The 26,084-nt window shown below is 46.4% G+C and overlaps 1 protein-coding gene across 4 annotated transcripts in view; it reads right to left on the bottom strand.

The window, feature by feature from the left end:
* Positions 1-26,026, bottom strand: part of MED15 (mediator complex subunit 15) — a 39,152-nt gene extending 13,126 nt beyond the window's left edge. For 2 of the 4 annotated variants that reach the window (XM_066603560.1, XM_066603563.1), the window contains exons 1-8: positions 25,873-26,026; positions 19,696-19,783; positions 15,476-15,527; positions 12,383-12,412; positions 12,066-12,278; positions 4,548-4,843; positions 2,760-3,101; positions 2,509-2,679 (exon numbers count right to left, since the gene is read on the bottom strand). In XM_066603560.1, the coding sequence (XP_066459657.1) occupies positions 2,509-2,679; positions 2,760-3,101; positions 4,548-4,843; positions 12,066-12,278; positions 12,383-12,412; positions 15,476-15,527; positions 19,696-19,783; positions 25,873-25,940 (1,260 nt within the window). In that variant the 5' untranslated portion in view covers positions 25,941-26,026. The remainder of the gene's footprint in view (positions 1-2,508; positions 2,680-2,759; positions 3,102-4,547; positions 4,844-12,065; positions 12,279-12,382; positions 12,413-15,475; positions 15,528-19,695; positions 19,784-25,872) is intronic. The other 2 variants (XM_066603561.1, XM_066603562.1) reach the window with 2 other exon arrangements.
* Between the last annotated feature and the right edge of the window lie 58 nt (positions 26,027-26,084).

Raw genomic sequence — 26,084 nt, 5'->3', positions numbered from 1 at the left:
AGTGACCTTGTTAAGAAGTATGCAAAATGGCAATGAGCTAATGACACCTTCCTCTTGACACACAGGAAATCTTGCGTACTAGGGATGCAACAAGCTATGTATTAGGCCTCTTTCACACAAGTGTAGTCATTTTCGGCCACATCGCAGGCGAAAAATCGTATGCATAAGAGAAAGACGCGACCAAGTCGCGACTAAATCTTAGGTTTTCTCGTCCATTCACATGGGGTGCGGCATACAGACACCACAGCCCGGAATTTCTTTGGCCAGCATAAGTACCTCAACTGGCTCAATAGAGCCAGCTGACATGGTCTAGCAGCACTAGCTGCTGCTAAAACTCCCTCCCCTTTCTTTGCTGGCAGCTCCTACAGAAGCCTATGGGAGCCGCCAGCTAATCGTGGCCCAAAGACAGGGCAACACCTATCTTTTCAGGCTGCGTCAAAACATCGGCTGGCATACTTGGCTGCAGATATCCTATCTTCGCCGGCTGGAGGTTTTTACGTGACAAATAAGTCGCCCATGTGAATGAATGCATTGGATCTAATGCCTCACGCGGGCACAGTTTTTTATCACAGCTAAATTAGCAGCGTAAAACCGCTCGTATGAATAAGGCCCTAAGAGAAGGGGGTGTGGTTAATTCAACAGCGCAATACTCCGTGCAGGATAACTTTGGAACCTGACGGTGGAGACACATGGGCCGATTAGAAAAAAAGGGCAATAGAAGGGATTGATTTTTTATTTCCTGACAGCTAGTGACCTTTGTTTTAGGGGTTAGATGGTGGTGAAAGGTTCCCTGTCCACGGGCAAAATGGAATTTAGAAATTTGCATGGGTCTGCTGCACACGTGATCTGCGTACATAGGGAATCATTGGACACCAACAGGTAATTAAATACCTGTGGATGTCATTTTTCCCTGGCGCGTGGATAGCACGTGCGGGAAACCAGCAGCAGCATGCTCCATTTTGTGCGGGTCTCCCGCGGCTTCTATTGAAGCCGTCCTGTCTCGCGGCACACCCACAGCTGCATTTATGCTGTGCCGTGGGACCACAGGAGTTTTTTTTTTTAAAAAGTGTGCAAGGCGCATGCGCGCGGCGTGCCAAGCACATCCGCTGGGCAGCAACAAAAAGATCCGTCTGTGGCAGACGGAAAACCCGCAGCATCCGGACAGGTAAGCATAACCAAATTTATTGGCATCATGCCTGCGGCCCAGGAGGGACCCCCTGCGGGATTCTCCATGGAGAATCCGCGCGGGCCCGAATTTTCCCGTGAACATGAGGCCTAAATGGTCACAACATAAAAAGAACAGTGATTGGTGAATAGATATCACAGCCCAGATGACACACCGTCAGATGCAACAGCTGTTCTCTAACATTGGTCTCGGAAGAATGAAAGCTATAGATCAGCTATTAAAATGCAAAAGGTTTATAAAAAGTGTTGGTTTTTTTTTTGTTTTTTTTTTTAATTTAAAGACACAAACAGCACTTAAGAACTCAATATTGATCTCAAATCCATTATCAGCCATCATAATTGCTGCTTTTTTTTTTTTAATGGGCCAAGTGATAATGTAGTGTACTGTACACAAGCATTACAATAGATTTCAACTATATAACGTGCGCAGAAATAGCAGTTTGAAGTCACAAAAACCTGCCTCATCAATCCATACTCCATCTATTCATCTAACTGCTTGTGAAGAGGCTGCTGCTACCTACAGTAGCCTCTTTTCAAAGAGATTCTCTCCCCCCCCCCCCCCCCAAGGTTTATAGACATCTCCAACTATTTTCACATGCACAAAACAGCAGCCCTAAGGGACCACTAACCAGACGATACAAACATTGAGGTCACTATTTTAAGAACTTTCTTCTTTTTTTGTAACATTTTCATGTCGCCTCAAGTACGAAACGGTCAACCCAAGACAATTGCCGCAATAAAAAAAATAAATAAAAAAAAAAAAAAAGAGAAAACATACAAAAATCAGGGTGTTTGCACCATGCAGTTAGAACCCAACCCTTCAATAGGTCTCCAAGTGCATCTAGCAAATGCAAGACATGGTTCACAACTACAAATCGTTTCCCATTACCATTAGAGAACGCTGTTAATAGTCACTTTTGCTATTAAATACACTTGCTGTACGTCATACCTTTCCATGTCTAACGTGAAGCACAGTGGATTATTACAGCAGCGCTGGTTTATTCAGAGATCCTTATGTTTTTGCAGCAATAACCACTACAGCTTCTCTACAACAGGTATTATTGCACCGCCACAGAAAAACCCAAGGAAACCAGAATTAAAGGAGCAGTGCAAGTTAAAAGTGATAAGAGAACACTGAATACCAAATTGCTCTCTGCGCAAATGTATCTTGCGGGGGGTTAAATATCTGATGATAAAATGGCAAAATAATTTAGAAGGGACTGAATATAAACCTGCAGTGCTGCTTTAAGTAGCTTTGATTGCAGTTAGGAGAAAAAAAAATACATGCAAAGACAGCATTGCATGGCTGTTGTGTAAACTTACCTGGGGTGCCGCAGCTGCCATGTGAGCCTGAGCCGCTTGCTGCTGAGCTGCCTGCTGCTGCACCTGCTGAGCAGCTTGTTGAGCTGCTTGCTGTACCTGCTGAGCCTGCTGCTGAGCTTGCTGCTGCTGAGCTTGCTGCTGCGCCTGCACTTGCTGTGCAGCACGAATCTGCTAACATAAAAGACAAATTTGTTGCAAACCAACAGCTTAAAGGAACTGAATAATGAGCTACTGTATATGCAGATAGATACCTGCATTAATTTGAGCTGCTGTTGCTGCTGCTGTTGTTGCTGTTGCGGTGTGAGTGTTACAGACATAACCTGTGAAGGGATTTGTCCCGGAAGAGGCTGACCGGGTGGTATCAGGGACTGGGTCTGGGGTTGTGTGGAAAGTAGCTGCTGTTGACTTTGTGCCACTTGCTGTTGCTGCTGCAACTGAAGCTGCATCACCTGCTGCGGCTGCTGTTGCTGCATTTGCTGTTGCTGTAAAGGCAGGACCTGCTGCTGTTGCTGCTGTTGTTGCTGCTGCTGCTGCTGTTGTATTCGGTGGATATGTGCTGCCATTTGTTGAGTCATTTGCTGTTGCTGTAACTGCTAAAAGGGGGGGAGACAACAATTGTTAAAGGAATAGTACAACAACAACAGAAAGACAAAAAGCATCTCACTGATAAACAAAACAAGTGAGTTTTATCCATTTGGTTCTGCTCTATAAGGCCTCATGTCCACGGGCTTAAAATCCACAGCGTTTCTCCCGCTCGCGGATCCGCGCCCCACAGGGATGCATTGGACACTCGCAGGTAGTTAAATACCTGCGGATGTCATTTTCCCGTCAGGCGCGGATCTGCGTGCGGGAAAAAAATAGACATGCTCCATTTTCGTGCGGGTCTCCCGCAGGCTTCTATTGAAGCCTATGGAAGCCGTCCGGATCCGCGGGAGACCCGTACCAGAATTAAACTCACCTGCTCCGGACGATGCGGTTCTTCCCTTCTTCGCAGCTGGATCTTCTTTCTTCGGCCCGGCGGATGTGCCCGCTGCAAGCGCGTGGCACGCTGCTGGCGTGCCGAGCACATCCGCCGGGCCGAAGAAAGAAGATCCAGCCGCGAAGAGAAGAACCGCATCGCCCGGAGCAGGTGAGTTTATTCTGATTTTTAGGCCTCATGTCCGCGGGGCAGGAGGGACCCGCTACGGATTCTACATGAAGAATCCGCGGCTGGCCAGATTTTCCCCGTGGACATGAGGCCTTAAAGTAATGGAAAATAGTCATATAGCCAAGACCATCACTAATGCTCTGCAGCTGGATGGGTAGACAAGTTGAAAACTTTATCCATATGCAGTACAGCGCATTCATTTTAATACACTCCCTAAATAATCATCTTTTTTGAAAAACAACAAAAGAAGCTATTCTGTGATGAATTTAGGATTAATTTAGGCAAGTGATTACTGTAATCATTGCTCAGGATGGATATTTGGAGAAAAATAATTAAGGAAATCAAGGCTTGGTTCATATGCAAGTAGTGTGTTACGAGTACAAACCATCTTTCTTGTCTTATTTGTGCTGTATTTAAATTAATGAGCTATAGTGTACTGACAAATTCTGGCCCATGTGGACAGCGACCAGACAACTACGTCATGCATGGCTTCGCCAGGGTAAGATAAGAGCAGCTTGCTATCCTACACAGTGTTGAGAACATATTCACACATTAAAAAGTTAAACACTGCAAGTCCATGGGGCTGACAATCAGATATGTGCAGCATACCCGCATGAGGATTAACCCTACACCTTTTTGCAGCAGATAACTTTTTTCCCGTGGCGATGCTAATAATCTGCCGGGGAAATCTCCATTGCATATGAACAGGACTGTGAAAACCTCATTCCCATGCATGGGGGGTGTAGGTTGCTGTTGGATTTGACATGGATTTCAGCTGTGGAATCTTTGTCAAAATCTGTCAAATCTAACATGTGGCAACATAAGATATATCCAATACATTTTTTTTTACTGCGTGCAGAAATATAGTTACACCTTGTGTTTTTTGACTCACCTGCTGCTGGTTTTGCTGTTGCTGAATTTGTAGCTTCAACATGTGCTGCTGCTGCTGCTGAGCCGCTACCTGAAGCTGCTGTGCCTGCTGCTGCTGCTGCGCTTGTTGTTGCTGCTGCTGCGCTGCAGCCACTGCCATTTGAAACTGCTGTTGCTGCTGCGGCTGCATCACGGTCTGTTGAGCGACTTGAAATTGCTGCTGCTGTTGCTGCTGCTGCTGCTGCTGGAGGGCAGCTACTTGCTGCTGCTGAAACTGCTGTTGCTGCTGCGCCGCCATTTGCTGGAGCTGTAGCTGAGCTAAAAGAAGAAGAGCGTGTGAATAGAGGTAAACGCGTACGTGCGGTATATGCAGAGTAGATGTATGAATAGGTAAATTTAAATATAGCAGATTTGCTGCATTTCTGTTGGGGTGATCCATTTACATGGCAGTTACCTGTAGAGTTGTGCTTTTACATATGTGCAATTATAGGGAAAGTTCACCTATTTAAAGCAGTTTTTATAGCCATTTTTGCCGTGTGAAAGGCTTTGTGCAGCACCAATTTCAGTATGTACTCTAAACCTGGAGTTGCGCATCAACTAGATGTGACAGCGTCAAATATAAAACGGATACGTGATAACCAGTCATGCCCATTGCGTTTGACTACTTCTCCCTATGCCGGTTTTATTTACAGAACAAATAATTCTAACTTTCACACAACTAAGTGTATTCCTATGGACTGCAGCTGTTGCACTGGAGGTGGTCTCCAGTCCTAGAGTTTCATAAGGTAGGTGGTTTGTGAGCTGATGGCAGTTTCTGGGACTTAACTACTGATCTCTCATCAGAATAGGTCATCAATAGTGTATCAACAGGGGAGCAGACAGCTCCGTACACGTTAGTGTCCCAGGTTGGTAATGCACTGAACAGGAGCGGTGCTTGCTTTACCAACCTGGGCTGCTGTAGTATGTATGGAGCTGTCAGCTTCTTTCTCTGTCCACAATGACAGTAGGATGGAGAACAGGGGATTTTTAGGGATCCCAAGCAGTAGACACTACACTCAGGCCCCTGATGACCTATCCGGAGGATAGCTCAACAGTTCAGTAAAGAATTCCCTTTAATCTGCTCTTTAGGAAGCATGCTTCATTAACACACGTTCTCCAATTGCCTGGAAAGTAAGAAATAGGTTGTCTACTGAATGATCACTGTGTTAGAAACAGCTGGCGTGGGACATGCTCCATAACTTTCAGAGCCCATATTGAATGTTCCAGTAAACAGACGATAGATGTGGAGCAGCACACAAGGGGATTACGTCAAAACATTAAATGCTTTATTGTGCCCAACAAGACAACGTTTCGACCCAAGCACAACGGGTCTTTGTCAAGTCCTAACTGACATCCAACACACACCCTCCTTAAAAACAATTAACTCCACCCCCATCACCAATGACATTACATATCACAAACATGGTAACTCCAAAAGGAGAAACAATTACCTTCATTGGAGAAAGCAGCAAGTAGACACAGGTGTACACATACAGGTAATAAGGCATTCAGCCGTGGCATGCATGTGCAGCGATTGCCGGTGTATACATCTAATGGGTCCCAAAATGGACGCTCTGACGTGTAATGTCCGCGCCAGCGGACCAATCGCGGCGGCGCCCGCCATACCGTCGCATTCACTGCGCATGCGCAGGCTACCCAACATCGCGCGATAATTCGTCCGATGACAAAGAACAGGCGGGTCGCAAAGAGGATGCGCTGACGTGTAACGTCCGCGCCAGCAGACTAATCGTAGCGCCGCCCGCCATACCGTCGCATTAACTGCGCATGCGCAGGCTACCGAGAATCTCGTGATAATTCGGCCGATAACAGGGACACGTCATGCGAGACCCGATCTAAGCCATATGTAATGCGCAAGCGCCAAGAAAAACGCTTGCTCTATTCGCTCCTCCATCGGTGTACATAAATACCGATTACAACTCCACAAAGCCATCATTAATGACCACCAGATAGTGTAGGCAATGTACGCCTGCATAAAGAGATGTATATATCTATCATACTGAATTGCCTACCCTGTTTCCCTGAAAATAAGACATAGCATGATTTTCCAGAATTTTTGAGGATGCAAAATGATTTTTAAGGCTTTTTGAAGATGCTTGAAATATAAGCCCTACTCCAAAATTAACCCCTGCTAACAGTTAATTAAAAAAGGCAAATTTAAATAGTGTCCAGGCAGCTATACATGTAAAAAAGTTAAACCTTTTTGAACAAAAATTAATATAAGACACTGTCTTATTTTCAGGGAAACATGGTACTAGTGATACGTCTATGCAAATTGTGGAGACCATCAGTAGCCCTACAGATGAAACCCCTCAATGGAGCCAACTACTTTGTATATGTCTGATTAATGAGCATAGTGTAGCCAATCTATGAAATGTCAATCGCATGCTATTGCCCCATATACAACTTATATAATAAACATGGCATACACAACCCAATGAGTCCCTACATGTCACCCCAAAGAATGCATGTCGCAAACAAATGCATAATATGCAAAAAAAAAAATGTATTGTTCACAACTCAGGACATAATACATGAAGGTCCCTGTTGGCAAAATCCTGTATATGCACCAAATCCCGTGTCCACCTCCACTATTCATCCAACGGTGAATAATCTAAAAACGAAATCACAAAAGCAAGTATGCATGAACACGTAACACCACGTCAATCAAACCCTACATGCTGATTCAAAAGTTGTTCAAGTAATATACAGTAGTGGGTTATAATCCAAATTTAAGCCATTGGGGGCCAGTGCATCAAGATCAAAAATCCACTGGGCCTCCAACAGCTTCAAACGCCGTTCCCCGTCACCCCCTCGTAGGTTTATCCTCACTGCATCAATAATTCTAAAACGCAATTGGCTAACTGAATGTCCACGTTCATCGAAATGTTTTGGAAAAGGCAAGTCAAGTTTCCTGGTTCTAATGTTACTTTTATGATTTGCTATTCTCTTGCGGACCTCCGTTGTGGTCTCACCCACATACAGAAGGCCGCAAGGACAATCAATCACATAGATGACAAACGATGACCAGCAGCTGAACCATCCCTTAATAGGGTAAGGTTTTCCTTCACGGGGGTGCGTAAACCCATCGCCCTTGATCATGTTGTTGCAGGCTGCACACCCCAGGCACGGGAAGTTGCCATTTTTTAGGGGGGCCAGCGTGCGTTCAACGGTCGTAATCAGTGACAGACCAGAGGTCCATACCAAACGGTCTTTTAAATTGCGGCCCCGTCTATAGGCCATCATTGGTGGGGCCAAAAATTCGGCAATCTCTGGATGACATCCAGACAATACGTTCCAGTGGTTATTGAGGATCCGTGTAATTGAGTTACTATGGGGCCCGTACGTTGATACAAACGGTATGCGCGTCGTCGATTGTGTATTAACAGACGGATTAAGGATAGAAGCCCGCTCGGTTTGTTTAACCCTATTTTTATGCTGGACAACCAATTCCCGCGGGTACCCCCTATCAAGAAATTTCTTACACATTAATTCCAGACGGTTGTCCAAGAACTCGTCGTCAACCACCCGCCGTACCCTGAGCATCTGGCTCCAAGGCAAAGAACGCAACATAGCGGGTGGATGACAACTCGTAAAGTGTAACAGATTATTACGATCTGTCGGTTTTGAAAACAAATCAGTGGTAAGCCTCACACCACGCTTAATGACCATGACATTAGGAAATTGAATGGAGATTTCTGAAGCGACCAAAGTAAACTTAAGCTACGGTAAAAAGCCATTAAGTTCACTGTGAAATGTCTCCAACTCATCACGAGAACCTCTCCAGATGACAAAAAACGTCACCAATGTACCTCCACCATACCTGGACTAAGGTCCAGAATGGGGAGGTACAGAGAAGAGTTTCCTCAAAATGGCGCATAAAGATATTGGGATATGATGGGGCCATATTGGACCCCATTGCCGTTCCTTGTAATTGTCGGTAATACCGATCGCCATACAGAAAGAAATTGTTCGATAGTACCAATGTGAGCAGGGACAAAACAAACGTCACACAACCATTTGACAAACTAGAGCTGGACAAATAATGTCCAACCGCTGGCACGCCATTATCATGTTTAATGATGGTGTATAGAGACGAGACATCAAAAGACGCCAAAATGGCTCCCTCCTCAATCGAGATTTGTTTCAACTTTCCCCCCCAAAAAATCTATCATCTGTTTGCATACTATACTGGTCCAGGTTCGGTTAGGAGCGGGCACCATCTTTCCAGGATTGTCCTCCCTTTAAGCTTAAGGTACTGTGTGTGCTGTGATCAACCCTATCACGAATGTTCCAGTAAAGTTATAAAGTAAAAGCTGAATTGTTCTACATCGTCATAGTTTTAGGACTAACAGTCACTTATTGGATACTGCATGACAACCATTGTCATACGACTATTCTGGGTAAATCTTGGGTTACAACTACTTCAGCAGTTCTACATACAAATGCGGTCTTGCATTATAAAATGGAATTAAAATGTAAACCGTTCCTGGAAAACACATTTATGAAGCTGTCAGATGACTGAAGTATGACATTTATTGCACCAATCTTAGCAGAATGTACCAAAAAAATAGAATATATAAGAGGAATGGAAAACTGCTAAGAAACCTAGAGTTCTGGTTACGGTTAGCCATTTCCATTTGTATATGCAAAACTTGGTTTCTCTGCACCATTCGGGGCCATAGCGAAGACCTCGGGTATAGCTCCTGTTATTAGGGGGCGGACACTAAGTAAAGAGTTGTCTCCTACCATCTACACCCCTCCTGCAGTCACTCAGCTAAATTTATTTTAGCTTTGTGTCCATAGGAGGTCGATCTTCCAGATCCTAGAGTTCACCGACTTTGCTACCACATTGCACCTAGGTATATTTCCCTCTGCACATACAGTTACAATGTCAGATTCTAGGTGGAAACCCAGTAAACAGAGCACAGCCATTGTGCCAAACTTCGCATGCTGCCATTGTTGCCTCAAATTCTCATGCAGTCAGCAAACTGCCTGCTTCCTAGACCAGCCAGTGAACCCATTCTAGCACCCTTCACCGCCATGCCCCTACAGGGCTCTGTACGTGAATGGGCATGCTCCCTATTGTTGGCAGTTTTGGAACCTACGAAAGCCAGATCCATTGTGGAAATGCTGGGCAAGACATCCAGGCAGAAACTGACTAAAGGGTCCAATGCACAATTCCACACTTGCTCACATCCAGGAGCCGTCCTATCCAGCTGGAACAAGTCACGCAAATCCACAGATTGAGGGAGAATCAAAGCTCAATCAGTTCATCATTTCGTCCTTTGGTAGACGACATCAAACCTCTCAGAGAAGGTCTTTTCTGCCCCTTTCTTAGAAAGGGACAACCACAGACACTAGTTTCTTGGGCTGTGAGGGTAAGGGGGATCATCGGCAGCTTGAGAGTGCAGGGACAGTGGACAAACTCGAAATTGTCCCTCCACATCAATGTGCTGGAGCGCAAAGCCCAACCCACTGGTCTCAGATTCTGACCCTTTATCTATGGATAACATGACAGCTGTCGTGTACATAAATCACCAGGGAGGCACAAGAAGTGTGATGGTGATGAGGAAGGCCACCAACATTCTCCACTGGGCAGAAGCACACGTCCCAGCCTCTCAGCCATCCACATTCTGGGCATGGAAGTTGAATGGTGGACTTCCTCTGCATGCAAAAAGTAGATCCCAGAGAGTAGGCAATACATAAGGACGTGTTTGCGGCCATATACGTCAAATGGGACGTCCCAGAAGAAGCTTTGTTGGTATCCAGACAGTCTGCTTCCCCTTTGTCTTACGGACTCACGATCCCCAATTTGCGGTGGATGCCTTAGCGATTCCATAAAACCAGTTCTCCTTCCTATATGCCTTTCCACAGATGCCTCCAATCCCACAGCTCCTCAGGAAATCCAAGATGGAAGGCATCCCAAGGATCACAGCGCCAAACACATCACGAAGTCACTGATCTCACGTCCCTAGTGGTTGACACACCCTGGCTCCTGCCACTTAGGCATGATCTCTTTACCAGAGTTTGCATACGCAATGTATGACGGACCCCGTTGTCAGATATGAGCTAAGGACCAGGAAATCTTTCTCTCGCATCTGCCATAGGGTGTGAAAGTCCTTCAGATGATGGAAGCAACATCATCTCCGACCCATGCATTTTTCTGTTCCCAGAATCCTTTCCTTCCTCCAGTCAGGCGTGGATTAGGTCTTGAGCCTCAGCTCTCAAAAGGATCAAGTCTCTGCGTTGTTGGTCCTTTTTTAACACCTACTGTCTTCCAAATCCATGGTGTGTACAATCCTTCAAGGTGTGGTCTACGCTGGCCCTCCATACCATTTCCCAACACCACCTTCGGACCTCAATTTGGTTTTAGATGCATTACAATGACACCCCTTCGAGCAAATGTGTGACTTTTCCCTCAGTCTACTACCTTGGAAGAGGGCCTTCCTGGTAGCAATTACTTGGATTAGCCACATCGCTGAACTCATTACGTTACCATACAGATCTTCCTATCTGGTGCTTCATCAGAACAAGGCGGTTCTCTGCCCTGTTCCATCCTTCCCAAGGTGGTTACATCCTTTCACCTCAACGAGGACATCGCTCTGCCCTTCGTCTGTCCAAAGCCTTCACATCCTAGGGAAACAGTCTGAACAAGCTTGGCATTATCCGCGCACTGTGCATCGCTCTGGCACGACACTCTTCTGCCATTTGGATTCGTTGATAGTCATCTCTGATGGCCCTTGGTGAGGTTTGGCCGCCTCGAAGTCCACCATCACCCACTGGATCAGGTCAGTGATCGGTATCGCCATCTATACCTATATATAAAATATTATACAGACGCGTACAATCTTTTATTGCTAGATGAATGCCCGTGGAACCCTTCTGAGGTGTTATGGCAGCACACGTTGAGGAATGCTGCGTTCTGCTCCAGTGTCTTTCTTCAACAAGTTGTTCTGTTTTTTTGCCCGTTTTGTGATGGCCAATTTATGTGAACAACATACAGCAGTGAAATTTTGTTTCCTTTTCCACTGCTCAAGATCGAATGAGTACGGAGGGTGAGGCAAAGATGTCATTTTTCATCACAAATTTGTTAACAGCACTGTGTGGGCAAACAGGTGACTGGTTCTTCCAGAATGGCAACGCATTTGCCCACATAGTGCTGAGGGTTAAGTAAGTTTTGACAAAAAAAAAAAATGCCATGCCACCTTTGTCTCACTTTCCTTCATCGGATCTTGCCCTGTACTTTAATATATTTCTTTTTTTTCCGCCCCTAGTGCCTCTTTAGGGAAGCCATATTTGTGTGTGCCCATCTACATATATACACATGCAAGTACGGTTTTATGCCCATAGTGAGTGCGTGCATGCATTCTAAAAAGGAGCATGTACAAGAGGTTAAACATACCAACTCTTCACACTCCAGTGCCATCTATTGATTCTTCATTTACAAACTCCTAAAGAACATGAAGGCTTGAGAACTTACTTGGCTGGTTTCCTGTTGATACTCCAGATATACCATGTGGTGCCATTCCAGATGCTCCAGGCTGCGGCTGACCAGGAAGACTCATCTGTTGGGCCATTTGTGGCATTCCACTGATGCCTCCCATTTGAGCACCAGGAGGACGGACCCCCATGGGCATCCCCTGTACGCCTACAGGTGCTGTGCCCGTTAATGTCTGCAGGGCATTCATTGGATCTATTGGAAAATATTATAAAACATCTATAAAAGGTTACCTAAAAGGCAGTCTTAACCAATAAATTAGACATCTGTAATACATCTAGAAGAGAAGAATCTCTTACCACTGACCGATGCCTGAGCTTTCTTGTTATCTGTAAGGAAAGGACAAACCAGAAATACATAAGATATCTTATGGAGTGTGGTAGCATTCTGTCTGCTGGCACAGCTATTGGAGAGTGGAGGCAGCACTTCCAAAGGGAAAACTGCTGTTTGTGTCACCACTGCAATCCAAATTAAGCAGTGTGATAATGAACTACGCTGTATATCATAAAGTGATTGTGTTCATTCTACTATTAGCCAGTGTAGCAAATATAGATCGCAAAGGTATAACAATACAACAGTGACCATATAAAAATAATTCATATAGTCCGTGTATCAAAACCATAATGCGATCACATAGTGCAGTTAGGATCATGATCATCATGAATAAATATACATTACTGGAAGTCCCAGATCTCCCACCGCACCATGCCTCGTAGTTCACACAACACTGGTCAGGTCCTGTGCCAGAATCCCACTGAAGAGCTGTGGAGGCACAGGATCTGGGGCGCTGACCAATGCTGCTAACCATATAGTTCAATCGCAGCAAGCCTCCAGGGTGGGAGCGAGCACACACAGCCGGGCTGTGCTTACCAGTCCTCCCAAACTGTTCTGTCCATACACCAAGTATGATGAAATGGTGCATGGACTTCACCTAATACCTAATTTAGACAATGATTATCGCTCAAAATTCACTCAAACGGCAGATGAGTGACAATTTTGAGCGTTCACTTTGCATAAGTGTGTAAATGAAGGCTCACACTGTATGCAGAAGACAAGCGGGACCGCTATCTTCTGCATACAGCTATTGTCTTCTCGGAGTGCTCAGCTGGTATGCAGAATACAGGCAACCCCGCAGTGATTTTCAGAGGAGGGCTTTAAATATAAGCCCTTCCCTGAAAATAATCCTTATTAAGTGTAAAAATTAACACACACACACACACACACACACACACACACACACACACACACACCTCTGAAATTCTACCAGGCGGGGATTCAAAATCCCTGCCTGCTGAAAGAGCTGTATCTGATTGCCTGAGCGCTCAGCCAGCCAATCACAGGCAGCGCTCTGCCATTTATGGAATTCAAGACCTGCTGAAAGAACTTCAGAGCAGTGCAGGGAGAAGACGCGGCTGAGCCCCGGCAGCGGCGAAGATATGTTTTTTTTAAAAAATATTTTTTACACTTGATAGGGATGATTTTCAGGATAGGCTTATATTTAATGCCCTATCCCGAAAATCACTGCGGGGCTGCTCCGTGTGGGATATGCAGAACACGTCTGGACCGCTGTCTTCATATTCCGGCTGTGTTTACGGAGTGCGATACCAACTGAAAGAATAGTATCAGCTGTATCCCGCTGAGAACTCAGCGGGCGGTCCTGATAAGACTGGTCGTTCTCTTTCAGCTTGCTGAAAGAGAACGATCAGCGACTCGTTAGGCCGGCTGTCCACGGGCGATGCGGTACAGGGAGCTTCAAAAGCGGGCAGAACATAGTAGAAATTGAGGGACAGAAAATTTTAATTTTTGCAGACGTTTCCACAGAGGTTCAGCGTAAAAGAAAGGCATTCTCTCCGATATGCTTCACGCCATATAAAAAACAGATCACATTTGCGCTTTTGTATCCAGCAATTCTATATCACACAGATGGCACTAGTCTCACATTCCATGATCCGGAGGAGGCAAAGAAAGAACTCTGATTGAGAACACCTCGGACCTCACCAGAACGATGGGGGAAGGAACCTGGACGCATGACAACTGATGGAGGAGACTGGCAGGAAGACACACCAGGTCCTTCCACGGCGCCACAGGAGCAGAGACTCACAACTGTAACTAAATCGGCATCAACCACTTGAAAGGTTTTGGGTCGAGTTGTGAGTATGCGGCAAAAAAAGGCATTACAACCTTAAATAAAGACTGGGACAGAACACTAGATGAATCACTTCTATCGTTATAGCTATCCATTTCTGGTGTTATCTTAGGGGGTACTAGCAGCTTCAATGATGATAATTTGGATGCAGAGTCTCGCTGAGGGAGAATCTTCAATACTATTGGGGGGGGGGGGGGAATTCTGGAGTGGGGGGTAATTGATTTAAATCTGAAAATGGAGCTTCCGCTTCATTTATCTTAGCAAGCTATATAGGAGCAAAGAAATAATGTCATCTTTTCACTGTCGGAGCAGAGTTGTGATAGGCGGTTGTACTCCTGCTGCTATTCACGAAGTGGAATTGCAGGAAGTCTATTCATGCATTCTCTTTTTGGGTTTATGTGAGACATTTCTCCTTAAAAGAGACAGCATTTTTTGTTTTTTCTTCGCGTTTGTGTTCACTGTTTATCTAAATTGAAATTATAAAGTGGTGGAATTGCTGGGGGAATTACAGATTATAATCGCAGAAGGCTGGTTGCAGAAATGTATGCAATTGGAATTCTCCTTCACCTGAAAGTAGTTGTCTTTGAGTCAAGCACATGGATTTCTGCAAGCCCGATTCAGAGGAATGTAACTGTTGCCTACAATTCTGCAACAAATCTGCCACATGTGAATTGACCTTAAAGGAGATGTCCCGCGCCGAAACGGGTTTTTTTTTTTTTAACCCCCCCCCCCGTTCGGCGCGAGACAACCCCGATGCAGGGGTTAAAAAAACCACCCGCACAGCGCTTACCTGAATCCCGGCGGTCCGGTGACTTCAATACTTACCGCTGAAGATGGCCGCCGGGATCTTCTACCTTCGTGGACCGCAGCTCTTCTGTGCGGTCCACTGCCGATTCCAGCCTCCTGATTGGCTGGAATCGGCACGTGACGGGGCGGAGCTACACGGAGCCGCTCTCTGGCACGAGCGGCTCCATAGAAGAAAGCTGAAGACCCGGACTGCGCAAGCGCGGCTAATTTGGCCATCGGAGGCCAAAAATTAGTCGGCTCCATGGAGACGAGGACGCTAGCAACGGAGCAGGTAAGTATAAAACTTCTTATAACTTCTGTATGGCTCATAATTAATGCACAATGTACATTACAAAGTGCATTATTATGGCCATACAGAAGTGTATAGACCCACTTGCTGCCTCGGGACATCTCCTTTAATGAAAACACAGGATTGATCACAATTTGACGCATGACTTACGGATATCTCGAAAGTGAATAATCAGTCTGGCCACCAAAGACAGATACTCCTCCTATAATCAAATAGAAATGACAATTTAGACATCCAGAAGACTTTCAATTCAGCGCATTTGCAATCCTGAGGTTTGTTTTACAACAGATGGACTGAGGGTGCAGACCTTTCAGCAATGTTAGGTTTATATATCACTCCCCCCCCAAGCCAAGATTAACGCTTCTAGGACAATATTCTCCTCTCTTCGACATCAAGAGCAGCACCCGTCAAGGATGCCCTTCACCTCTCCACAGAGCCTCTTACACAACAGCTGCGCATCAACAAGAATCTTCATATAGAAGATAGATATTCACGAGTTTAGATTCAGCATTTACGCTGATGATTTGCTTTGTTTACAACCCGCTCTCCTCCTTGCCACACATTCTGTAGATTCTCTTGGACTTTGGCCTCTTATCTGGGCTAGAGGTTAATCCCTCTAAATCTGTAGCTATGGAAATAGGTAAATGGGAAAATGGCAAATGAAGTTCAATGTGGATAAATGTAAGGTTATGCCCATGGGCAGGAGAAACGGATGTCACCAATATACACTGAATGGGGTACTGCTAGGGAAAAGTGATATGGAAAAAGACCTGGGGATACTAGTGGACTGTAGACTAAACTGGAGCAACCAATGCCAGTCAGCTACTGCAAAGGCAAATAAAAGGTATAGAGGTGAGGGATGAGAACATTATCCTCCCACTATATAAGGGACTTGTCAGGCCTAACATGGAATACTGTGTACAGTTTTGGACACAGATGCTCAGGAAAGGTATTGCATAAATGGAATGGGAGGACTGGAATACCCAGAGAGGCTATCAAAATTGGGATTATTTGCCCTAGGGAAAAAAAAATAAAAAATTAAGGAGCGACCAAATAACTATGCATAAATATATCAGGGGACAATACAGTGATCTCTCCTATGAACTTATACCCAGGACTGCGACGGTAACATGAGGGCATCCGCTACATCTAGAAGAAAGCAGGTTTCATCACCAACAGACGGGGGTTCTTTACGGTAAGAGCACGGAGACTGTGGAACTCTCTGCCTGAGGATGTGGTGATGGCAAAATCCATAGAGTTTAAGAGGGGAACTAGATCCCTTTCTAGAGCGGAAGGATATTACAGGATATAGACATCAAATAACCAGTGAGGTTGGTAATCCAGGTCTTGGACTCAGGTAGGAACTGACTCAACACGTTGATTCCGGGATTATTCCAACTGCCATTATGGAGTCGGGAGGAATTTTTTTCCCTCATATGGGCTAAATTGGCATCTGCCACATTGTTGTTTTTTTTTGCCTTCCTCTGTATCAACAAGGGGGAGGTGGAAACAGGCTGAACTAGTTGGACATTGTCTTCATTCAGCCTAACACACTATGTTACTATCTAATGTTAGAAAGTGTATTACTTCAAACTTTGATTTCAAATGAGAACCCACCAATCTACCCTATCGGAGGGCTAGGATAGCATCTGATCTTAAAGGGGTTGTCCCGAGGCAGCAAGTGGGTCTATACACTTCTGTATGGCCATATTAATGCACTTTGTAATGTACATTGTGCATTAATTATGAGCCATACAGAAGTTATAAAAAGTTTTATACTTACCTGCTCCGTTGCTGGCGTCCTCGTCTCCATGGTGCCGACTAATTTTCGCCCTCCGATGGCCAAATTAGCCGCGCTTGCGCAGTCCGGGTCTTCTCCTGTTCTCTATGGGGCTCCGTGTAGCTCCGCCCCGTCACGTGCCGATTCCAGCCAATCAGGAGGCTGGAATCGGCAATGGACCGCACAGAAGAGCTGCGGTCCACGGAGGTAGAGGATCCCGGCGGCCATCTTCACCGGTAAGTATAGAAGTCACCGGAGCGCCGGGATTCAGGTAAGCGCTGTCCTGTTCTTTTTTTCAGTCCCTGCATCGGGGTTGTCTCGCGCCGAACGGGGGGGGGGGGGGGGGGTTTGAAAAAAAAAAAAAAACCCGTTTCGGCGCGGGACAACCCCTTTAATATCTGTGCAATCATCCCAAAAAACTTGCTGAGATCAGGAAACTTTTGGAGGACTGGTCAAAATACCACATTTCATTATTAGGTCACCTAACTGCAATTTTGCCAAAACAAACTTATCCATTTCAAGCCTTACCAGTAAAATTTCTAATAAAGCATTTGAGTTGATCCAGAGACTCATTAACAAATTTATCTGGATGGTCCGCAAAGCCAGAGTATCTAAAACGGTATTCTACCGATGCTCCAAGAATGGTGGTTTAAACAACCCTATTATCAGGCTGCGCAGAGTGCACAAACTACAGAGACACGAGACAAATAATTTCATCTGCATGTCAACTACAAATTCTTGCAGCGAATTCTGACTTCTCTCCTGATTTTCAATGGTGGTGCTAGGCAGGACTAACTGCACTTGGGGAACCCTGCAGGGAAAATAAGAGAATTCCCTTTGATAGCCTATATCGAAATTAATTGCCCATTTCAATTAATGCAAGCAGGATAACATTTATTTTTATACAGTAAAACATGCACAAACAAGCGCATAAATGACCTTACAGCTGTGTGACAACATCCTTACTCATTTAGACAGGAATTCTGGAAGACTAAGCCTCAGGGTGCCTTTACACTAGCAAGAAAAATCCCCCTTTTTTTAGCGATTCTAGTGAGTGAAAATGCAGAAATATGAAACCAATGATTTCCTTTACAATTGCGATGACGTTTTCACTCATGTGATGTTGCAAGAGGAAAAAAAAAAATCGTGCTATGGCCTATCTTTTTGCGTTTTTTTTTTAATTTCCCACGTTTCCTTATGGAGCCTCATTTTTAATCGCATCGCAAAGCAGGAACTTGCATTTTTTGTGTGGTGCGATTTTAACATTAAAAAGGCCTATTGACTTTTGCGCTAAAAAACTGCGGCCAAATAAAAAAAAAAAAACACATAAGAAAAATTGATAGCGGCAGCGATGTTTCTGCAAAAAAAAAAAAGAATGCTGACACTCAAGTTGCTGAAAAAAGTTGTGAATTTCATGCGGCGATATCGCAATCACCAGTGTGAAGGAGCCTTAGGATAGTGTCGATAATGACCCTCCTCACTATGGCGGAGCCGTCACATGGGGGACTATTCCTCTGACTGTATAATACCAGGTGGTGCAAGAGGGGGGGGAGGGGGAGAGAAAAAGTGACAGTTTCTTCTGTTGGCAACAGCTGAATGACAGCTATTAAAAAACTTAAGACAAACCCTTCAGGCTACTTTCACACAAAAGAGAACATTCCCACACCAAAATCCATAGTTAAAGCCCTGCTTGATTTGGTTACAAATATGGCTGCAGATGTCACCCATCACATCGCAAGGACTGAAATCAGTGGGGACATTTCCACAATAAATCCTACCTTGGATCTGAAATACCACAATATGACCCAAATCCGTGACACAATATTCCCACTGTGAATGGGCTTTATTATACTGCACATAGTTGGAGTTTTCATGCCGAAAAGTCCTGAAACTACTATGTTTTCAGTGAAAGCAGCCATAAGGCCCATTTATATGTAAATGATTACCACTCAAACGAACAAAAGTGCGTGAAAATCGTTGTGTAAACATGAAAACAAGAATCGTGCCGTGTAAAAGTGCTATTAGGAGACATTCAGATGTAATCAATTTGTGATTTTATGCAAATCCCTGCAAAAACAACGAAATTTGACGGCAACATCTAAACTTCCAAGTACCGTGCATGGTTCTTTACACACCCGAGGCTCATTCACACTTGCATATTACGGATTTTTCTGCCATTGAAAAACATTTATATTTTTTAATTGTCTAATACGCATTTCCACTTTTTAACTTGCGTTTTTTTAAGGAGCAGCAAGTTCCAAGTGATTTTAGTAAAGATTTTACCCCATATAAGTCAATGGGCTGAATTTAAAAACAAACACGTTTGTGTCTGATTAGCTGGTAAGTGCTTATTTATAGCGGGACACAGTATGAAAAATCATAAAAGAAACATTAGTATTACACATCTCAGTTTGTTACGTTTTTCGAACACAAGTGTGAATAAGCCCTCAATAAAGGCCAAGGCACCCAATGGCAAGTGGAAGCGCAGAATAGAACGGTCGGAGGGGGCGTCCCGCGTGCTGCAAAATTGTAACTCAGAGTTTTGCTCTACAATATCACCATAAGTGCATGAGAGTTAGGAGCCACTTACCCGGGTTTTAGCTTTCAGAAACACGTGACTCTCCATATCCTTGCTAGACTTGTTGTGAGCAACTCCAGCTTTGCGCATAGCTTCATCACTGAAATGCAAGAAGACACCATTTACCAAGACAGAAGGAATCTCTTAACTGGGAGAGAAAACATTTCTTGTACTTAAAGCTCAGACAAAAATAAAAGCACCGGGCAGAATTTGACTAATTTTGAGGCGCTTCCCTCCAGCCAGCAGGTCCGCAGCGTTCCAGTGCAGCTCATTCTGGCCTAGAGAGCTCAGAGATTACTGCTGTCTAATAGAACATAAAAGGAACCATCAAGATACTGCCTCTTCCTGAGCGGTGCCGACTCCGCAGGGCGCATCTTGGAGCCCGCGCTCAGAAACCATTAAAAAAAAAAAAGGGAGTCCGAGCTTTAGATTTGGTTTGCACTAGAATAATGCGAGCAGAAATCCTGTTCTATTTACTGCAGGATTTCTATCCTCTCCTGGATGATGGGGTAGTAGGGAAAGATGTTAAGGCAACAAAACTAATACATAAAGAAGTCCCTAGCCCACCGGGATCAAGGTAGGCAGACGCAAAGATGAAGATGACTGAGGAGACGGATCCCTCTTTCCCCTTCAAATAAAAAAAAAAAAAAACTCAACTCACTTTAAGATGGAAGAGGCTTATTATCTTGTGGTTAGTGTCTTTCCATCCAATATACTTTGGCATCAGAAGCCGGCCGCCAGTGTCCACAGCCATTGGTAAGGGAAGGTCTCACAAGGACTAACTTTAATGGCGGAATCCACGATTGCCGTCCACACGGACATCCCGTGACAAAATGTAGGCATTGAAAGGCATGTAGTTTTGCTTTTTCCCTCACACTCATGGATATGAATGGCGTATTTCGCAAGCGGAAGACAAATCGCAGCTTGCTCTATTTTGCCGCGGACAGCCTCCATTGAAATCAATGGAAGCATCTGATCTGCAGCCCATTACAATTAGGCTGGGTTCTCACAGAGCCGATTTGCCGCGGACAGCCTCCATTGAAATCAATGGAAGCATCTGATCTGCAGCCCATTACAATTAGGCTGGGTTCTCACAGAGCCGATTCTCGGTGGAAATCTGGCGCTTTGGCCGCAGCGAAAAAGCACGAGATTTCCGCCGGGAGAACCGCTGCTTCAAAACCCGCAGCGGCTTTAAAGCGGCCCGGCCGCTCGCTCTTCCGCTGCGGGCGGCGCTCCTATAGAGGAGAGCGCGGCCGCAGCGGGGGAAAAAAAAAATGGACATGCTGCGGTCGTCCACATGGCTGGCTAATCTATGGATTAGCGGCCGCATGCGGTTTTTGCCGCAGCGAAATTCCGCACGGAATTTCTGTGGCAAATCCACCCCGTGCAAACCCAGCCCTAACATTGCGTATGGGCTGCGGCGGCGCAGGAAATACAAACACAGAAAAACAATAAAACAATAAACCTGTACTGCGCATGACTGCCTGTGAGCCGCCGGGGTCATTCACAATACAGATGCTCCCCGACTTGAACAGGTTCCGTTCCGGGAGCCCGTTCGCAAGTCCGTTTTGTTCGCAAGTCGGACAAATGGTAGTATGGAGGGGATCGCGGGTGGATCCCGCTCCATACAACGTCGGGTGCCGGCTGTTCTTACAGCGGGCACCCGGCGGCAGCAGTTCCGACGAGCCACGCTGCTTGTCAGAACTGTTAACACTTTATATACCGCTCCGACAGCGGTATTTAAAGTGTTAACAGTTCTGACGAGCGGCGCGGCTCGTCAGAACTGCTGCCGCCGGGTGCCCCCGCTGTAAGAAACAGCCTGCACCCGACGTTCAGGGGGCCCGTACAGCGTCCCACGATGAGCTCGCGGGACGCTGTGTGGTTGCTAGGCAGCCGGGGACCTCCTGAAAGGCCCCAGGGCTGCCTATGCAGAGTGCCCATCAAGCGCACGGCTTGATAGGCGCTCTGCATAGACAGCCCTAGGGCCTTTCAGAAGGCCCCCGGCTGCCCAGCAACCGCGATGTGACCGGACAGGCTTCTATCAGGCTTGATAGAAGCCTGCCCTGTCCCTGCACAGCATGATGTAATGCCATAGCATTACATCATACTGTGCAGGACAGATAGTTCGTATCTAGCGAAATTCGTAACTCGAATGTTCGCAAGTCGGGGACTATCTGTACAGTTCAATCAGGTACGCAAGGTCACCGGCCGGGCTCAAACGCGGAATCCACCCCATTTGTGTGAGCCCAGCCTAACTGTTCATGATATCTGGCTGTAATACTTAGTGTCCGGGGTGGGAAGTGCTCTGTGAGCTACAGTCATCAAACACACAAATCTCTGACATTGTACGTCAGATGTCTCTGCTTGGAGTGCAGCCGTGTAGATCAGAGGATCGCCTGGATCAGACACAACTGCAGAAGTACTACGTCGGAACCATCTGCAGCCTCCGGATAGAAGCAAGAATGTTGTCATTCATCGACGGCAAACAGATCTTGAAAGTGGTGATTAAAAGCATGTAAGAGAAGGAGAATGTCATTATGCTTAAAATGGGTTTCCAGTTTAGGAAAAGGAGAATAAAAACAAAGATACCTTTCTGATCCGCTTATTGCCTCAATGACATATGTGCCCGTCCCTATAGATCTCTGGCGGTCTATATCTATATCCCTGCTGGGGTGTCATTCCATAATGACACGAGTACTGCGGCCAATCACCGGCCACAGAAGTGATGTCAGTACATACTGACCGGCCTGAGATCCCAGGAGCGGCAGAGATTTAATGGGAATGTCAATTTAACCCTTTGCAATCCAATTTTGGATTCAGGGTTTCCTACGGGGTTTTCTTTTTCTGCCATTATACAATGGCGCCACCTGCTGGCTAGAGTCAGTACTGAGATATTGGACATGCTGGAGAGGCCCCCCGACAACAGAGCAACCAGTAATATACAATAAGAATACCCTGTGGGACGTCTTCCGACATCGAAAGCTGTACAGCCTTCAATCAGAATGTCTTTAGACGTCAGACAGTGGATTGGAAAGGGTTAAAGGGGTTATAGAGAATTAGAAAAACATGGCAGTTTCCTTCCAGAAACAGCCCTACTCCTGTCCACAGATTGCATGTGGTATTGCAGTTCAGTCCTGTTCCCTCCAGTGGAGCTGAGCTGCAATACCAGATACAAACCATGGACAAGTGTGGCGCCATGTTTTTCTGTTCTCATACAACGCCTTTAAAGCGTACCTCCAGATATAAGCGGTCAGCTGGTAAGGTAAGTAGTACAGTTCCAGCAGTAGATCGCACCCTGCGCACCGTCTCCCAAGGGGCCCGAAACAGTAGGGGGGTCTCCCTTTACTGCTTTGCAGCAGAGACCTGCTGGTGGATATGGTTGTGTACGATGCGGTGGAGTCTGCTGCTGGGACTGCAGTGTATGATCCTTGTGGCGGACGCTCTGCGAATCATCCAGCTACAATTCTGTAGATTCACAGCGTATTAAACGAGCCGAAAATGTGAAGCTTTATTACCAAATCTCATATACAAGCGAGAAAAAAAAACTGCACTGAATCCACGCAGAAACGGACTTCTGTGGATGTCACATCTGCAGCGTGTCAATCTGCGCTGCGGATTCGACAACTTTCAATAAATGCTGTACAATACATGGGAAATCTACACATATGGATTTTTTTTACGGAATTGCGGCAAAAACGCACCCCGTGTAGCCATTGGCCGGTCAGCTGGAGATTAGAAACGAGGCCGACCACACAAATGAACTGCAGTGTAAAGTTATAGGGGAGCTCTTAAAAAGGGATGACCAATCCACAGCCAACTGGTGGGGGCTCACCACCTAGGACTCAGATCGATAAGCTTCTCACCAGGTCCGTGTCCGGGCTCCTTCACAGTGGCGATCACAATATCATCGCGAGAAAAATCGCAACTTTTCTCTTGAGACGTCTGAGCGTCGGCGAGGCTTATTCTAGTAAAAACATAGCTGGCGCTTGCGATTTTCTAACGCGATAAACAATAGGAGATTCTAATGTTTAAAGACATTGCCCAAAAATCACAAGTTCGTGCTTTGCAATGCGATAAAAAGGAGGCTCCATACGGAAACCTGGGAGATTTTTTTTTTAAAAAGTAAAAATGCAGAAAGATTTTTTTTTTTACGCCACATCGCAAATGGGAATGAAACCATTGAAAATCATTGTTTCATAACCTTGTGTTTTCACTCGCATCGCGAGATCACACATGTGAATGTACCTTAAAAGCTTATAACTCCGTACTCCGTGCAGTGGCCTGGAGTGGTATTGCAGGCAGAGCTCCTCTTTCACATAAATGGCAGCTGTCCCTGCAATACCACACCTGACCAGTACACAGCGCTATCCGCTTCTGTACACAGTAAGGCTGGGTTCACACAGGGCGGATTTCGCTGTGGCAGATCCGCCCGCGGCCGCTAATCTTGGGATTAGCCAGCCATGTGGATGAGATTTCTGAGAAATCTCGTTCACACGGGACGGCCAATCCGCTGCGGTAAGTCAGGCTGGAACCGCGGCTGCGGCGGCCGCAGCTGCAGTTTCAGAATATGCAGCATGTCTGTTTAGCTTTTCTTTCCGTCGTGGCCGCACTCTCCTCTATGGGAACGCCGGCCGCAACGGAAAAGCAAGCGGCCGGGCTGCTCCAAAGCCGCCGCAGATTTTCCCGCGGCGGTGATCCCGGCGGAAATCTCGCGGTTTTTGCTGCGTCCAAGCCGCGAGATTTCCGACGGGAATACGACCAGTGAGAACCCAGCCTAACAGCCGCCGTTCCTGGGAGGCGGACCGCTTACTGATCAACAATCCTGTGGAGAGGTCAGCGATTTTTCAAGAGCCAGAAAACCTCTTTAAAATTGTACTACTTGCTAGAAGGTGTAAAGGCGGCTTCGCACGGGCGGATGCGTTTTTATGTGCGACTCAGTACAGTGTATTTGCGATAAAATAGAGCATGCTGTGATTTCTTTTCCGCGCGTGGCATTCACAAATCAAATCAAATCCGCAGGTGTTAATTCAAATGCGAACGCCCCATGCTTTCCTATGGGCGGCTTGAACTGTGGATCATCCGCAATTCAAATCCGCCCGTGGACATCGGGCCTTAATCAATATCCAATTAAAAATAGCGTTAGGGCGCCGTTACATGCCGCAATGCAAAGGGCAGGAGCTCCAAATACAGCTCAGGTCTGTGACTAAGAGCTCGTGCCCACAGATTTATGCCACGGGAGTACCACGAATCGAAACAAAAGAGTGCCAGGGAGTGACCGCATTTTTCCGCGGTTTCGCTTCCTTTGCCATCAGTGGAGCACTCCCGGTAAAATAGAACACGCCACCATTTTTTTTACACTCATCGAAATCTGCGGTACAAATCCGCCTGTGTGCGTTGGCAGACAGAAAGCTATTAGCGTCAATGGAAACACGATGCAAACCCATCTGTGGGCATCCACCCTTCCGGCTGTAATCCGTGCGGATCCTCGTGCGTTTTGCGGTAACACTGCTGTGAGAACACATTGGCCATATACAATTACTACAACTCAGCACGGTTTGGCGGTATTTGGGTCCTTTACTACTGCTAATCGCCGGTCGCACATCTGCGTTTGTCACGGATCCGGATCAAAATACCAGAAGATACAATGTTGCATGCAGCACCTTTTCTTCAGTCCCAAAGCTGGCCAACAGGGCGGAATGCAGACGGACCCCATTGTATGTAGTCACCGGGGTCCGCCCCGTGCTGTTCAGTTCCATACAGAGACGGAGCAGTTCGGCCGTGGGGATTCCCCCCTCTCCAGCTCCCTGAGCCCCCAGCACAGGTGTGACTCCCCCACACTGTGAGATGTATAAGTCAGCTGATTGGGGGTCCGTCACTGACCGGTCAGCACTGTACCTTCCAGGGAACCTCCGAGATGATTCCCCCTGCACTAATCCCCGCTACCTGTGGGGGGAGCCCGCGCGGCTACTATGTGTGACTGGGGGTCTGCCGCGGGGCTCCTGCAGCATCACTAGGACTGACCGCTGTCAGACATGAACACATCTCCCAGCGCTCAGACTGTCCGCAGGGGGCGCTGCGCAGCTCGCTATAACAACACCCCTTGCCGCTATCCTCTTCCACCAACTCTACCCCTAGCAGCACGTCTCCGGCCGGCCCTCCTCTCCCGGCTCCGGGGTGTCTCCCACTTACATCTGGCTGACCAGCTTCTGCCTGAAGCCCGCGCTCCGCCAGTCACTGTCCGGGGCCGACACGTCCATCCTCGCTCCTGGCGCGCGCTCTCTCAGCTCCACAGCCGACCGGAAGTGCCGCAAAGCAGCCTGGGACTTTGTTTAGTCAGAAGCGACAAACGTGAAGGAAGAAGCGCAGCGCCGCTGAGACCACGCCTCCTCGCGCTGATTGGC

Source organism: Eleutherodactylus coqui, chromosome 5 (genome assembly GCF_035609145.1).
Source record: "Eleutherodactylus coqui strain aEleCoq1 chromosome 5, aEleCoq1.hap1, whole genome shotgun sequence".
Classification (NCBI taxonomy): Eukaryota; Metazoa; Chordata; class Amphibia; order Anura; family Eleutherodactylidae; genus Eleutherodactylus; species Eleutherodactylus coqui.
This window is presented reverse-complemented; position numbering and strand designations above follow the sequence as displayed.